The following is a 14,789-nucleotide window of genomic DNA, read 5'->3' on the forward strand; positions in this document are numbered from 1 at the left end:
CATTAACAAAACTCTTACCAACCCCAAACTTTTGAAATGTTTTTAAACGAAGTATATTAAGCTCATTAAGGCTGCATTTGTTTGAAAAAGTAATATCCTGAAATAATATTTGAAATAATTATTTTATTATTTTTTATTATATTTTGAAATGTAAATTATTCTTGTGATGCAAAGCTGAAATTTTCAGCATCATTACTCGTGTCTTCAGTGTCACATGATACTTCAGAAATCATTCTAATATTCTGATTTGGTGCTCAAGAAACATTTCTTATTATTATTAATATTGAAAACAGTTCTGCATAACTGCAAACTTATTTTTGTGGATACTGTGATACATTTTTCAAGATTCTTTGATTATTAGAACATTCAAAAGAACACCATTGTTTTTTGAAATATAATGTAAATTACACATTCAAAGCATCCATGCTGAATAAAACTCAATTTCTTTCAAATAAAAAATCTTATTGACCCCAAAGGTAGTGTACATTTGTATATCAGGAGATATTGGCCACATAACTTTTTTGACATTTTATTTCTAGGATTAGTTTACCAATAAATTATTATTTTTTGTCATTTACACTCATTTCAAACCTGCATGACTTGTTTAGCAGAAAGAGGTCTGCACGGGCTTTAAACTGAAGCCCGAACCCGGCCCGTACCTGCGATCATTTAACCCGACCCGACAATTACATTTACATATTAAGCCCGAACCCGACCCGAACCAGAGGTCCATTCTGTTTCTCACAGCAAATACCATTTTTGCAATATGCTATGTTGTATATGATTGCTTGACATATTAAACAAATACATGTAGGCGCAGCGGCCCTATCAGCAGGCAGCACAGCAGTAAGAGAAAAAACTTACCAAGTAATTTTTTGCTTTATCAGACTCATGGTTTGCTTGTTGTCGTCTGCTGTCTGTCTGTATTGTGACTGAAATAGCGCGCGAGAGCGGTAGCACATGCGCAAAACAGTTTTGTGATATAAATGATATGATAAAATAAAACAAATAATTGTAAAAAATTATATATATATATATCTATTATCATTATATTTGAGAGAGAGCCTGTGTGTCTGACTGTGTGTATGCACATATTGCACATCTGCGCACGTATGTACTTTCTCTCTCTCGCGTGCCGGTCACCACAACACAGCAAGCAGGCAAAGCACACGGCACGCAAACTATATATAGCCTATTTAGTTTTTCTTAGTTAAACCCGAACCCAACCCGAACCCGAGGCTGTTCATTAAACATTAACCCGAACCCGACCCGAAACCCGCACATTTTTCGGGACCCGTCGGGCTCGGGTCGGGTAGCAGACCTCTAGCAGAATGTTTACACTGCTCTTTTCCATACAGTGAAAGTGAATCTTGACCAGGGGCTGTTAAACTCCAAAAATAGACAAAAAGCACTATAGACTTAGTCTGTAGCAACACTCTTTTCCTCCAACAATCAGTAACTTATTTTGGTAGTGATTTTAAGTAGATTAGAGTGCCAGAAAATACAGTATTCCAGGTATACGCTGTTAAAAAGAATCACAAAGGTGTGTTCTAATGCATTCAGGTCACTCTACATCTATTTGGCTTTTTCAGATGGTCCAGAACTTTACAGAGGAGACTAGCTTCATTATCAGCACTATGAAAGGTAACTTTATGGACATGGTATTTTTATCTTAACTATACTAATTTAGCCTCATGTTTATCAAGCTGGAGTTATGGGGTGAAAATTGCCATTGCACAAAAGACCTGTTCAGAAGCTAAATATTTGCTGCATGACTTTAAATTAAATGCAAATATAATACATACAAATCACAGGTAGCTTTTGGTTGCGTCACACTTCTGACTTTCATGGCTCACTGAACAGGCAACTGTTAAAAAGTCTTCAGACCTCTAGGAATGACTTTGAAAAACAAAAGACTTTAAAACAAAAAACATCACTAAAATAGTCACAGTATGTGTCTGAATCTCTATTGCATTCACACTTCATAATCATATGTGGTTAATATTGCTACGTTTTTTCCTGTGTGACGGCAGATGAAAGTAATGATGGCTACCATGTTGTACTGAAGTGACCCGAGTATGACTACTGGAGCATTGCAGGTGCCTTTAGCTTATTTTCACAATATTGAACTGTTTCATATCACATAGTGGAATGTGAAATTAATAAATGTGGATGATTTTATTTTTATGATGTAGATGACTGTTCCGTATTTTAAAGCGAGAATGTTGTGAAGGGTTTTGCTGTAAATCAAATCAAATATTCATTATTTTATGTATTAAGTCAAGTCATGTTCAGTTTGTTAATTTGTTTTATAGTAATTATTTGTATCATGTTACAGTAGTATTTTGGCAGTATTCTTTTCAAACCATCACACATTTTTTTTCTATTTTCTTTAGTTTTATTATTAGATACCAAATAGCATAGACCTGATTTGCTGTGCAAGATGGCCTTACCAAAAAAACACACACACACAATTTTATATATTTATTTATATATTTAGAAACTATTAAAACTTGTCCATTTGAATGTGTCTGATTTGATGAGGTTTGTATCATTGATTCTGTAATTTTCCTGTTTATTACTGTGAAGCAGAAACAATCTGTATTGTATAACTCGTAAACTCTTGTCTATGACTTGGCCATTTACAATACAGATATTGGTGTTTATATTAATGTTGCAGTGATAGACAAACATGGAATTTAAAAGACCTCTCAGTAGTTACATTGGTGCTTTTGTTCAGACTGAGACTGAGTCACAGACTGAGATAAAGTCTTTGCTCAGGATCTGTTATTGCTTTGCTTTTTTTATCACAATGCTTTTGAGGTTTGTATGTTTGTAACTGATTAATGATTGTGTATTTCTCAAAGCTTTGAATGAACTGTACGATAGCACCTGTTTGTTTGTTGGTTGAACTTATCTTGATGGACCTTGCTGCTTGATAACCTTGAAAAAATATTTTGCAGGAAAAAATAAATAACTTTTGTATGGTAAATGTCCTTATCATAAGTGTTGCAAAGAAACATGTTTTATTTGTACCCTAGTTTTCAGTAACACTAACACTGTGTGGTCACACCTGCCACATAAAGTACAAAAGTAAGCTTTAAAGTTTATACTATGTGTGTATAGCTGTTTAACAAATCAGCTATCCTTTTTGTTTGATTGACCGTACAAATCATTTCCTTGGGTTGTAATGTGTATCAGTAGGTTGTCTAGGTTCAGCTTGTGAAATGCGTTGGTTATGAAACAGTTTATTGACAAAAGCCTTTGGTTTCTACTCAGATTCTCCTCCAATTCCTCTGTAGTCATGAGGTCAGTGTAGTTAAGTGAACTTGTAAGGGTGATTTTGTGTGTGTTAGTCATGACGTGGAGAGCAGCACACTTCAGTGAGCAGCACTGAATCCACAGTGCAATTCCCAAACCCTGTAGCATCCAGACAAAAAAAACCAAAAAACGCTTAGCAACACATGCAAAAGAACATTAAATGCAGTTATTTATATATCTTTTTCAATATCTTATGTGTTTAAAATGTGTTTACTATGAGCACTGCTGTCGTTTAGAAAGTAAACTCTTTCACACTCGGTTATTTAACTTGTCTAACAGTGTGCAGTGGTGAACATTCAAGCACAACATAATTCTAAAATTTCTGAACATTTCCATTTTCAAAATGTGTTGGTCGTGATGGAAATGTTGCCACAACAATCGTGATTTACTTAAAAAATATTTAAAAATATATATATTTTTCACATAATAGTTAAATGTTTATTTTATTCTTTGTTCAGGTTGTCATGTTTAAAAAATGACTGATTTGAAATTAAATCACGAAAATCCCAAGGAAAATCAGTAGCCTACGTGCCAGCTGCGCACATTTATAAACTATATTATAAACACGGTTAGTGATCCACGGGCAAGTGTGAATATCGATAAATTGATCATCCAGTTAACAATTAGAGAGTGTCAATGCTTCACACTTCATTATATACAGTACCAAATAAATTAATAATATTCACTACTTAGTATCTTGTTTAACGTTTTACTACATGAAACATAAGATACCAAACAAACAATACAATTCCAAGAACTCCAATAGCAGCAAACTGAATAAATAAACAACATAAACATAAATAAACGTTAAAAAATAAATTACATACATAAAATATTACACATATTATCATCAAAAAAATACCATACGCATGTTTTTTGTTATGCATGAGTCTTAAAGATTTGAAGAAAATCATTTAAATCTTTATGAAAAAGCAAGATTGTGTGAGGGTTCTTAAAGCATCTGCATTGATGTATAAAGTAATTAGCCAACAGCACAATCCCAGACAGCAACATAGTGTCGGCCCAGATCCAGTCCACACGGTCCAGATGTAGGCCGGATCTGGGCCGACACTATGTTGCTGTCTGGGATATTGTTAGCCAAAAATTCACCATCATATTTTAGACAAAAAGACAAATATTTTATAGTTTTAAAATCAGTAAGGTATTTCAAACTAACCAAACATAAAGGTCATCCCAGAAATTGCATATGTTCCAACGACTCTATAGGCCTCTGCTTCACAAAAAGTGCACTCATTTCAACCCAAATTAAATCTGTGTCTGAGGAACTCATTACAAGGATAAATATCATGAATCATTTAAAACTGAATCTCTTTAGAATGGGGAAAGTTAGACATATAATTTATAAGTTCTAATTTGAACTACTTTATCTTTAGGAAAATCGAAAACAAGAGGTCTCTTTCTAACTTTAGAAGGGAAAGTCTCTGTATTTATAAATGTTCTTAAAACTTTAATCTACAGCTCTCCTCTGTAAAATTAAGACCGGAGATGAAATTACTCAGTCTCAGTCTCAGTCTCAGTCAGATACACATGGAATCACAGGTATAACAATGCACCTTTAATCAGCTGAACCAAACCATCAGGAATAGCTTTTAACAAAGACACATATAATTTAGGAGTATAAATATAGTGAATAAGGGTGGACGATTTCGAACACAGCAGTAGGGTCTTGAATATTTTTAGTCAGGCATAGTATGAGTCAGTCAGCTAAGCGTAGGACCCCACGCAGCACGCACACACGTGTTTGTGTACAGCCATGGCGGACATGCAGATGAAGATTCTGCGCAAGAAAATTCAGAAGAGAAATGAAAAAAATAAACAACGGAAACTTCTCAGATCTCAGAAGGAAGAAGAAGAAATCGGCGGAGGTGATTTTTTACTTTTGTTGTAAAGATTAACGTGACGTATACTTCATTTAGGCGTTATCTCGGATCCACCATGTGATAATCACACCGCTTTAAAATGCATTCGTAAAGTTTTGTCTTACAGTTCAGTCAGTTGTATTTAACTCAGCACGTCATATAAGTTTAAATAAACCGTAATTATAATGTTGATAAGCGACAAGTTGATCTTGAGGAACATGTTAACGTCACCGTCAATGCATTAATCTCGCATTAACTCTTCATATTGAGTGTACATGCTCTTTCCTTTTAAGATGGAGTTGATGAAATATGCTGTATGTGTTTCTTATCTGGCAGAGGTGAAGGTTGTGCTGGAGGAAGCTGATTTGACCAGAGATTCTGCTCCAAAAATCACTGAAGAGCAGAAGCAGCAAAGTATCTCCACCGAGGGCGGCGAAACCTCACAGAAAACCAAGAAGAAAAAGAAAAGAAAATTGAATGGCACAGGCGACTCAACATCCAGTGAGTGTTTAATGTTGCTGTGAATGTATCGTTATAATTATGCAAATTAATGCAAGTATTTGACATGTATACACATACACTCTTATAGGTGTGAAAAAGGTCAAAAGGCAGAATGAAGTTAAAGAGACGACAGAAGCATCAGCGGGAGAAGAGGAGCAAGAGAGTGATGAGAAACAGGAGGAATGTGCAGAGTCTGTCAAGTTTTCAGAGAATGGAAATGAAAAAGAGGGATCAGCTGAGGAGGATGATAGTGATGAAGATGGACCACAGCTTCCTTCTGGTCTGACAGGTAATCATGGCACAGCCGGCTTTGTTAAATACAGTCTGCAGTGAGTCATATATGGTGAGCGTGGTTTAGTTTAGTTAGTGTAGTTATCCGCTCATTTAAATGTGAAAAATAATGAGATGTCAGATCGATTTGGCTAGTTTTAGGAAAACCTTTAAAGAAAGATTTGTTTGACCAGTTAATAAATTACTGTACGTAAATGTAATTTAGTTACAAAATAAGAGATTCATGTTTTATAGCTAGTAAAAAAACTATCATGGTAATGGAATCTTAAATTCATAGAAGCTTCTTTTATCCAGATATCTGGTGAAAAAAACACCAGATTTATTTTTTTGCTTTACTTTTACCATTTGAAATGTTGTGCTTTTTAGTAAATAAACCAATTTATTTGACCTTCTTTGACAACATATATCTGTAATTGAGTGACGAAATAAGAGATGCTTGTTTCATTACTAGTAAGATGAGTCAATCTTAAATCCACTGAAGCTTTTATTCAATTTTCTTGTGTGAATTATATAAAAAATTACTACGTATTTGTAATTGAGACACAATTATAGATAGGGATGCAACGATACCGCTTTTTCAAAACCGATCCGATCCGATCCCAAAATTCTGAGTATCGGCCGATACCGATACCAATCCGATACCAGTGCAGTTTTTTTTTTTAAATCAAGTAGAATTTCTATAACTCTGTGTGTTGAACTGATAATCACTCTTTTGTGTGTTAAACACAATCTACTTAACACAGACAACTTAATTTTAAAGAAAAACAACAAATCCAAAAAATATATGATCATAATCTGTGACAAAAATGCTATAATAAACTAGATTAGTGGATAATTCAGCAGTGCAATTTAGTCTAGAAAAATCATGAGTGCACAATAATTGTATAAAATCTGAACATTTAGTGAAGAAAATTTAGGGGAACAAATAAGAGACAATAAGTGTAACACTAAATCTGGTCAAACATTACACATTGCTCTTTGTTTTGTTGTAAAATACATTCATGAAAAACAAGATAACAAAAATCAAAAAGATAAATTATTATATATAGCCTGTATAGGCTACTATAAAATTGAGACATGTTTTAAATGTATAGCACAGCTGTTTAATGAGGCAGCAACATATGACAGATAGGACAGAACAAGAAAGGCTATTAATAATCTTTCATTGCGCAAAAGTAGTATTATATGATTATGAAAGGATCCAATACAGTGCGGCACACAGCGCTTATGCGCATCCCGAGCGCAGAATGATGCGCTTGAAGCAACACGGAGTCACAGCGCGCAGCGCGTCGAATCCGCATTGAACAGTTCAAAGCACAAAGGAAAGACATATCGATGCGTAGTGTATTATACACAGTATCTATGCAATCGTTTATTGAGCCTTTTCTTTTAACAGTTTTAAATTTCAGTTACTGTGCGCGTGAAGAACAATTAGCCTATAGTGCTCTCTGACTCTAGGCTACTCTGTTGCGATCTAACAGACGCCCGGTAGAAAGTAACATGATTTAGTTAAAGCAATAAAGTCCAGCAATATAAAGTTGTTTTATGCTAAACCATAGACCTTTATCTACAGATCAAGAATAATAATAGTAACATTGAATCATCTTGATCTTGGAGAGTTTCATCGTGTTGCCTGTCGTAACAGAACGCGACGCGCTGTTAAATGCTGAATGGAGAATGACTGACAGCCGCAGCGGAGGGAAAAAGTTTACGAGGTCTTGAATTTAATGACTTAAATATTAATTTTTATCTCACATTATACTATATAATGGCTTCAGAACACTTATAAGATAGTGCACGAAAACTTTATGGTACTTGGTAATGTTTTTGTGCCTTTTGTGGGGCTTAACAATAACACAGAATAATACGCACAATATCGGATTTGGATCGGCCTCCTCTGACCCATACCCGATCCGGCAAAAATGGCAGTATCGGAGCCGATACCGATACTGAGTATCGGATCGATGCATCCCTAATTATAGATGCCTGGCTTAGTAGTAGTGAATACCATTTTAATCTTAAATCCACAGAAGCTTCTTCAGTTAGCTGGTAAACTTCTTTTTTCTTTATTTGGAATGCAAAATAACCTTTCGAAACGTTTTTCTATCTAAAAATAAAACAGTTTGTTAGGTATTTATTTTCATTTTTTCCATTAACATGAATAGGTAATGATGGTAACTAGGATTTGTTTTCCTCACTGTGACTTTCTCAGGTGCGTTTGAGGACAAGTCATTTGCATCTTTGGCAGAAGTGGTCAGTGAGAATTCATTGAAGGGAGTGAAAGAAATGGGCTTTGAAACCATGACAGAGATCCAGCACAAGACCATACGCCCACTGCTGGAGGGGAGGTGAGTCTGCAGTGCATCAGAGATAGCCGGGTTTCTGTGGTACAGTAATTATCACATTTATTTAATTGTCATATTAATGTTTAGGATGCTCATTCTTTTCCAACAGAGACGTGTTGGCCGCAGCTAAAACAGGAAGTGGTAAAACTCTGGCTTTCCTGATTCCCTCTATTGAGCTCATCTACAAACTCAAATTCATGCCCAGAAATGGTGAGTGCACACTGAATGTATTGGCTTTCTCTGATTGTTATAGTCCTTTTCATAGTAGAGATGTCTTCCAAACCCGTAAGTTTGACATAACTGTGGTCTGTTTCCCAGGGACTGGAGTTGTCATTCTGTCTCCCACTCGTGAGTTGGCTATGCAGACATATGGTGTGCTGAAGGAGCTGATGACGCATCACGTGCACACATACGGCCTCATCATGGGAGGAAGCAATCGTTCTGCTGAAGCCCAGAAACTCGCTAATGGAGTCAATATCCTGGTTGCTACACCTGGCAGACTTCTCGATCACCTGCAGGTAAGGCCTTTTACTGTGAACAGATTTGCCACATAGGTCTGTACCGTATACTTGACCTCGCTATTTCTCTCCACAGAACACGCCTGGATTCATGTTTAAGAACCTTCAATGTCTGATCATTGACGAGGCTGACAGGATTCTGGAGGTTGGCTTTGAGGAAGAACTTAAGCAGATCATCAAACTACTACCTAGTAAGAACCAATGACTTACCTTATTAACCTGACATCACTTCCTTAAACCAGGGTTCCTGTTGCTCCTTAAAGTATTAAGACTTTTGTTCTATTTTTGTAAGCAATAATCGTGATATGGCTTAATGTAAATATTAAACATTATATATATATATATATATATATATAACATATAACATTATATATAATTTTAAACATCTTTTTGAATGAGCAGCTGGAAGCAGTAAAGCATAGACATTTCAAAACATGAGTGCCGTTGTACTTCGGGCTTGTTTATAATTTAAAGTCCCACACGATGCAAAACTATTTTTTTCTGGATTTTATTGTTTTTTTTGTTATTTTTATATATATATTTTTTTGGTTATACAAACTCAATTTTAACACATACATTCAACATAAACTCTTGTCAAGATAGATAGATTTTAGTAGTATTAGCACCTAAATCCTTTTAGTGCCTTTCTATAAAGGAGGTATTATTATTGTATCAGCAAAATCAATCAACCTATAAATATTACTAGGGATGTCACGGTACCAAAATTCCAGTAGTCGGTCCCGATACCATTCAAATTTTACGGTTCTCGGTACCAATTTCGGTACTACAGCAAAATCTGTTTGAACTATTTTTCCAATTTATTTAACTATTTGAAAAAAAATATTAAATTCAATTCAATGACTTTATTATTTATGACGGTAAATTTATGAAAGCATTGAAGGCTACATGCTGTTTAAACGAAAAATATTGATGATATTGAGAAATATTGCTTATAAAAAATCAAGTGAAAAATAAGCAACCTTCTATGCACACATTATTATTATTATTAGTAGTAGTATTTTTAATTAATGGAGACGTAGTTAAATCTATTGTACAGTAGCCTGATATAATTATTTCTGTCAATTTCTTTAAGTTAAACCAAACTTTTATTTTGACGGGTTGCCGTGAAGACCTTTGAGTTTCTGTGCGTGTATGATATGACGATAGTTTTTCTCAAATGAAACGGTAAAATGATCATGAAGTGACTCTCGGAGATTAATTGAATCATGTCATCATATCGTGAGGCATAGATATAATCGTGAGGCAGCAGAGACTGAAAACAGCGCGAGCGTCACTCGTGCTTCTGTGTGTGTGTGTGTGTGTGTGTGTGAGGTAATGTTAAATGAAACCGTGCGTCTGCGCCGTTCATTCACACAGAGACAAGCAGAACATAATATCAGGGTTAATATTTAAATAGTCTTTTTGCAGTTTAATACACAGACAGAGACACCACATCAGCAGCGCCGCCGGTCGCCATGTCTCAGCGCTTTCATGAAGAGGACGCAACTTCACGCCCTTCGTGCATGCATGCGCGTCCAGAACCGGGTTTGACCGGGTACCCGGTACCACCGGTACTTGGTACCGTGACGTTTACAATTTTTAAGTACCGACTTGGTACCGAAGTACCGAATATTTTGACAACACTAAATATTACTACATAAACCAGTTTCAGTACATACTTAAAACACGGGATAAAACATCCAGTATGCAACCATTTTAATCCATGACATTCAATTCAGAAATCATAACTTGGATGGTGTGGATTTTTTACATGACAAATATTTCTCTTTCTCTAGAAAAAAGACAGACCATGTTGTTTTCAGCAACACAGACACGGAAGGTGGAGGATCTTGCACGAATCTCCCTCAAGAAGGAGCCGCTGTATGTTGGGGTGGATGACAACAAAGACGCGGCCACTGTGGAAGGACTTGAACAGGTAAACTGCTCTTTATCAGCACCCATGGGTCATGTGGTGTTGGTGTAAAATATGAGTTTCACATGAATTAGTTGACTAAGCATGTGGTTTGTTTTATTTTTAGGGATATGTTGTATGTCCTTCGGAGAAACGTTTCCTGCTGCTCTTCACGTTTCTGAAGAAGAATCGTAAGAAGAAGCTGATGGTGTTCTTCTCGTCCTGCATGTCTGTGAAGTACCACTATGAGCTGCTTAATTACATTGATCTGCCCGTCATGGCCATTCACGTGAGTCATTGAGCATTTATGCAGTGTGATGAATGCTTTTTAAAGTCTTACATTTAGTTGTATCAAATTTAAGGCCAAAAAAGTCTTAATTGTCATTTCAAGATATCTTAAAGCAACACTAAAGAACGTTTTTTTACTTTAAAATAATGTTTCCAAAATCGTTTCAGCGGTTCATCAAGTCGTAACAGGGTGAAAGGCACTTCTGGATTCGCTTTGCGGTCCTATATCTGCTACCTATAACCACACTATGCAAGTTTGGCAGACCGGGTCGCGTTTGAATGAGACATAAGAAAACTACAAATGTGACTTGCTTTACGTCAAGCGTTACAATAGTCATTATTTAGTTTTTCTTTGTTTCTGATGTCGCAATACATCATACTTTCATGAAATCATGCAACATACTCTACCTTGTCTGTGGACATCGTTCATTCCAAACCCGGTGCTAGATAAACAGCGAGCGTGCGTGCGACAGTAGGCTGCGGTAGGCTAATAGGCTAAATTATTTACGACAGCGGTAATGGACAATTCCGCTTCCAACCTGTAGGGTGACCGAAGAGGAAAAGTTCTTTAGTGTTGCTTCAAATCTGGCTTAAAGGTACAATATGCAGGATTTTTCGCCACCAGAGGTCGCTAACCTCTTACAATAACAAATGCGTATATTGATGACGTATATTCCACATCAAGCGGAATTATGGATCTTTTATGGATGAGTGAATACATTGACGTTTTAACATGACTGTGGTATGAAGCAGGGCGCGATTGCTAGACGTATACCAGCGCCACATGCAACGCGAGTCCCGCGGATATAAAGGAATAAGGACATTTCATTACCGAACTACACGAAAGTGCTGAATTAATACTCACACAGGTCAGTTTATTAGACGAATTAAACTTGAGGTAACGCAGCGCTGTTTCACTTGCTCTAACAGTTACACTATCACACTAAACTGCATTTGAGTGTGTTGAATGTTGTTAGTTAGGTTGTTTGTTGGCTGTATGAGACTAAGTACCGGTAAGCTAGATTAACATTATCATAACATTTCATCATGTTGAACTAAATAACATTGATTAGTTTTGTGTTCATTTGCTCACCTGTCTAATAAAGTACATGCAACACTCGCGTCTCTGTCAAGTCGAAGTTAGTCGCGGACGCGGAGCTCTCGGCATCTCGAAAGATGTTGATCTTCGTTTTAGTCCTCTTTTTGTCTCAAAGTCTGCTTGTCATGGTCCATAATGTTTGAACAAAACAACAACAGCGTGAGCGTCCTGCTAGGCATAACACAGTTGTCAACGTCTGTCTGTCGCCATATGGGTACTATTGCAGTACGAGGTCAAACCTGGCAGAAACCAGGGGTAACGCGGATATGACGCCATTGACTGGCGACTCCTCACCCCATCTCACATGTCCCGTTTCCTTGGTTAAAATCGCAATTTTCTCACGATTTACAAATAGTTGGAAACATTTGGGATATTGTAAGTAATCAACTAAACAAAATATATAACATTGGCCTAGTGGTTTTTGGATATTTTACTGCAAAAATCCTACATATTGTACCTTTAAGACTCTGAATTAACTGGCTCGTGGTGTCACAGCAGGTCACATTTTATATTTATATAATATATAATTATAATTCTGACTTAATGTTTTCCCTTTTCTTAAAAAAAAATTTAAAGGCTAAAATGTGAGGTTTATCATTTTATTTTTGTCAAAATTGGTATTTGAACTGTAAACCCATATGGTCTTCATTTTATCTATGCAGCTATTTAAAGAAAAGGTCTTAAAAAAAAAACTTAAAGTTGAACCCTAAAGAAACCTACTTTTGTTTTCATGATTTTTCAGGGGAAGCAGAAACAGACAAAGAGAACCACAACATTTTTCCAGTTCTGTAATGCAGACTCTGGCATTCTCCTCTGTACGGACGTGGCTGCCAGAGGTCTCGATATCCCGGAGGTGGACTGGATTGTTCAGTACGACCCACCTGATGATCCAAAGGTACAGCAGTCATGCCCCGTAGTCCATCAAATTTGTAGTCCAACATGGTTGGTCATTTAAAATTTGTGTATTTGTTTTTTAATATATGATTTTTTTGGTTATTTTAGGAGTACATTCACCGCGTAGGGCGAACAGCTCGTGGTATTAACGGCAGAGGACATGCCCTCCTGATCCTGAGACCAGAGGAGCTCGGCTTTTTGCGATTCCTCAAACAGGCCAAAGTATTACATCTCTATTGTTAATGTTTTATATTGGCTTTCAGTGCATGTGGTCTTTGTATGGTCATGACAAGAGTTGAAATACTTCCACGTAGTTATTAAGCTGTTTAACATGTCAAGATGCCTTTCTTGTGTTACTCTAAAGGTCCCTCTGAGTGAGTTTGAGTTCTCCTGGACTAAAATCTCAGACATTCAATCTCAGGTGAGACTTCATATTCAGTCGAATTGATCTAAAACTCTAACGCATTTAAAATTGAATCCCTCTGAAAGCAAATAAACCCATTTAAAATCGCTATTTGCTTTTGTCTTTTTCAGATGGAGAAACTGATAGAGAAGAACTACTACCTTCATAAATCAGCTCAGGAGGCCTACAAATCCTACGTCAGATCTTACGACTCTCATTCCCTCAAACAAATCTATAACGTAGAGACACTCGACCTCCCGAAGGTGGCGATGTCTTTTGGTTTTAAAGTGCCGCCTTTTGTGGACCTCAGTATCCTTTCAACACTGTATTACAGTGAATCTTCTTGCATGTGGAACTTGTTAAACAGTTTGAGTTTGTTGATCATGGAATTGTCATGGTACATGCTAGTGTTCAGAAGTTTGTTTTTTGAAAGAACAACACAGCTGCATTTATTATATGAAAAACTCTTATTCAGCAAAGATTCATTAAATAAAGTATTAATTTCTTTCAAAAATAAATATTACCGACCTCAAACTTTTGAACAGTACTGTAGATCAGTACTAAGCATTTATAGTATATTCATAAGTTGAGTTCTTTCAGAGTCCTCTGACATTGCAGTGTTTGGTTCTTAACCGTTCGCTCTCTCAGACGTTCACAGCAGTAAAGGGGTGAAGATGCAGAAGCGAGGTGGCGGCGGAGGCTTCGGCTACCAGAAATCTAAGAACGTCCACAAGGCCAGGATCTTCAAACACGTCAACAAAGGGAAGGGAGACGGCAGACAGTTCTCACGCTGAGATTAAGATGAATTTTTCCCTTTTGATCAATATGGAGTAACTATCAGACCACACCTTTGTCATTTTTAGTTACTTGTTCAAAAATGTGTGGGAAATGCTCTGATCAGTCTGCATTCCATGTCTGTACAGAAATCTGCTTTCAGAAGACATTATATTGTTAGATAGGTACATTTCTATTGTTACCCACCCAACATTAAACATTACAAATTTAATGAATAATTGCTGTCTGCTCTTTTCATATGAGATTTAACCTGCAACCTTTGTAGCAACAAGGGCTGGTTGAAGGGTTCAAGACCTTTATCAGCCTATTGATTTTCATTTATACATTTGCTCTGAAATGGCTTGATAAGTGATGTTAAATGCAACTGAATATTGATTAAAATGTTGATATTTAAGGAATTTTCCAATCCATTTATCATGGATTTAATAAATAGCAATTTTAATGTATGCACTAATGTAATAAACAGCAATGCAACTCATTTTTAGAGAATTTGTTGTGATGTGGATGATTCAACAGACAACAAATGAATTTAACTTTCCAAA

At 36.2% G+C, this 14,789-nt stretch overlaps 2 protein-coding genes across 6 annotated transcripts in view; both read left to right on the forward strand.

Moving 5' to 3' along the window:
- tfcp2l1 (transcription factor CP2-like 1) overlaps positions 1-14,789 on the forward strand; it is a 45,754-nt gene that overhangs the window by 8,665 nt on the left and 22,300 nt on the right. For 2 of the 5 annotated variants that reach the window (XR_008808202.1, XR_008808203.1), the window contains exons 14-15: positions 1,593-1,644; positions 2,034-2,068. The exons of 2 other annotated variants lie outside the window; for them this stretch is intronic. Coding sequence is in view for 1 of the 3 variants with exons in the window: in XM_056263178.1 (XP_056119153.1) it covers positions 1,593-1,644; positions 2,034-2,071 (90 nt within the window). In the remaining 2 variants the exon portion in view is untranslated. Of the gene's footprint in view, positions 1-1,592; positions 1,645-2,033; positions 2,276-14,789 lie in introns of those variants that run through there. One more of the 5 variants, XM_056263178.1, reaches the window with a different exon arrangement.
- Positions 5,062-14,641, forward strand: ddx18 (DEAD (Asp-Glu-Ala-Asp) box polypeptide 18). The gene is made up of 14 exons (XM_056263175.1): positions 5,062-5,207; positions 5,538-5,702; positions 5,791-5,991; positions 8,206-8,341; positions 8,448-8,548; positions 8,657-8,856; positions 8,933-9,047; positions 10,653-10,792; positions 10,896-11,057; positions 12,898-13,050; positions 13,158-13,271; positions 13,414-13,470; positions 13,584-13,761; positions 14,101-14,641. Exons 1-14 carry the CDS (start codon positions 5,096-5,098, stop codon positions 14,244-14,246), a joined length of 1,980 nt encoding a protein of 659 aa, XP_056119150.1. The 5' UTR covers positions 5,062-5,095; the 3' UTR covers positions 14,247-14,641.

The sequence above is a fragment of the Rhinichthys klamathensis genome, unplaced genomic scaffold, assembly GCF_029890125.1.
Source record: "Rhinichthys klamathensis goyatoka isolate OS25496 unplaced genomic scaffold, OSU_Roscu_1.1 h1tg000201l_1, whole genome shotgun sequence".
Classification (NCBI taxonomy): domain Eukaryota; kingdom Metazoa; phylum Chordata; class Actinopteri; order Cypriniformes; family Leuciscidae; genus Rhinichthys; species Rhinichthys klamathensis.

Coding starts and splice junctions, on each gene's coding strand:
- ddx18 (XM_056263175.1), top strand. CDS start 5,096: ATGGCGGACATGCAGATGAAGATTCTGCGCAAGAAAATTCAGAAGAGA. Junction 5,992..8,205: donor GCTTCCTTCTGGTCTGACAG/GTAATCATGGCA, acceptor TGACTTTCTCAG/GTGCGTTTGAGGACAAGTCA. Junction 13,272..13,413: donor GATTCCTCAAACAGGCCAAA/GTATTACATCTC, acceptor GTTACTCTAAAG/GTCCCTCTGAGTGAGTTTGA.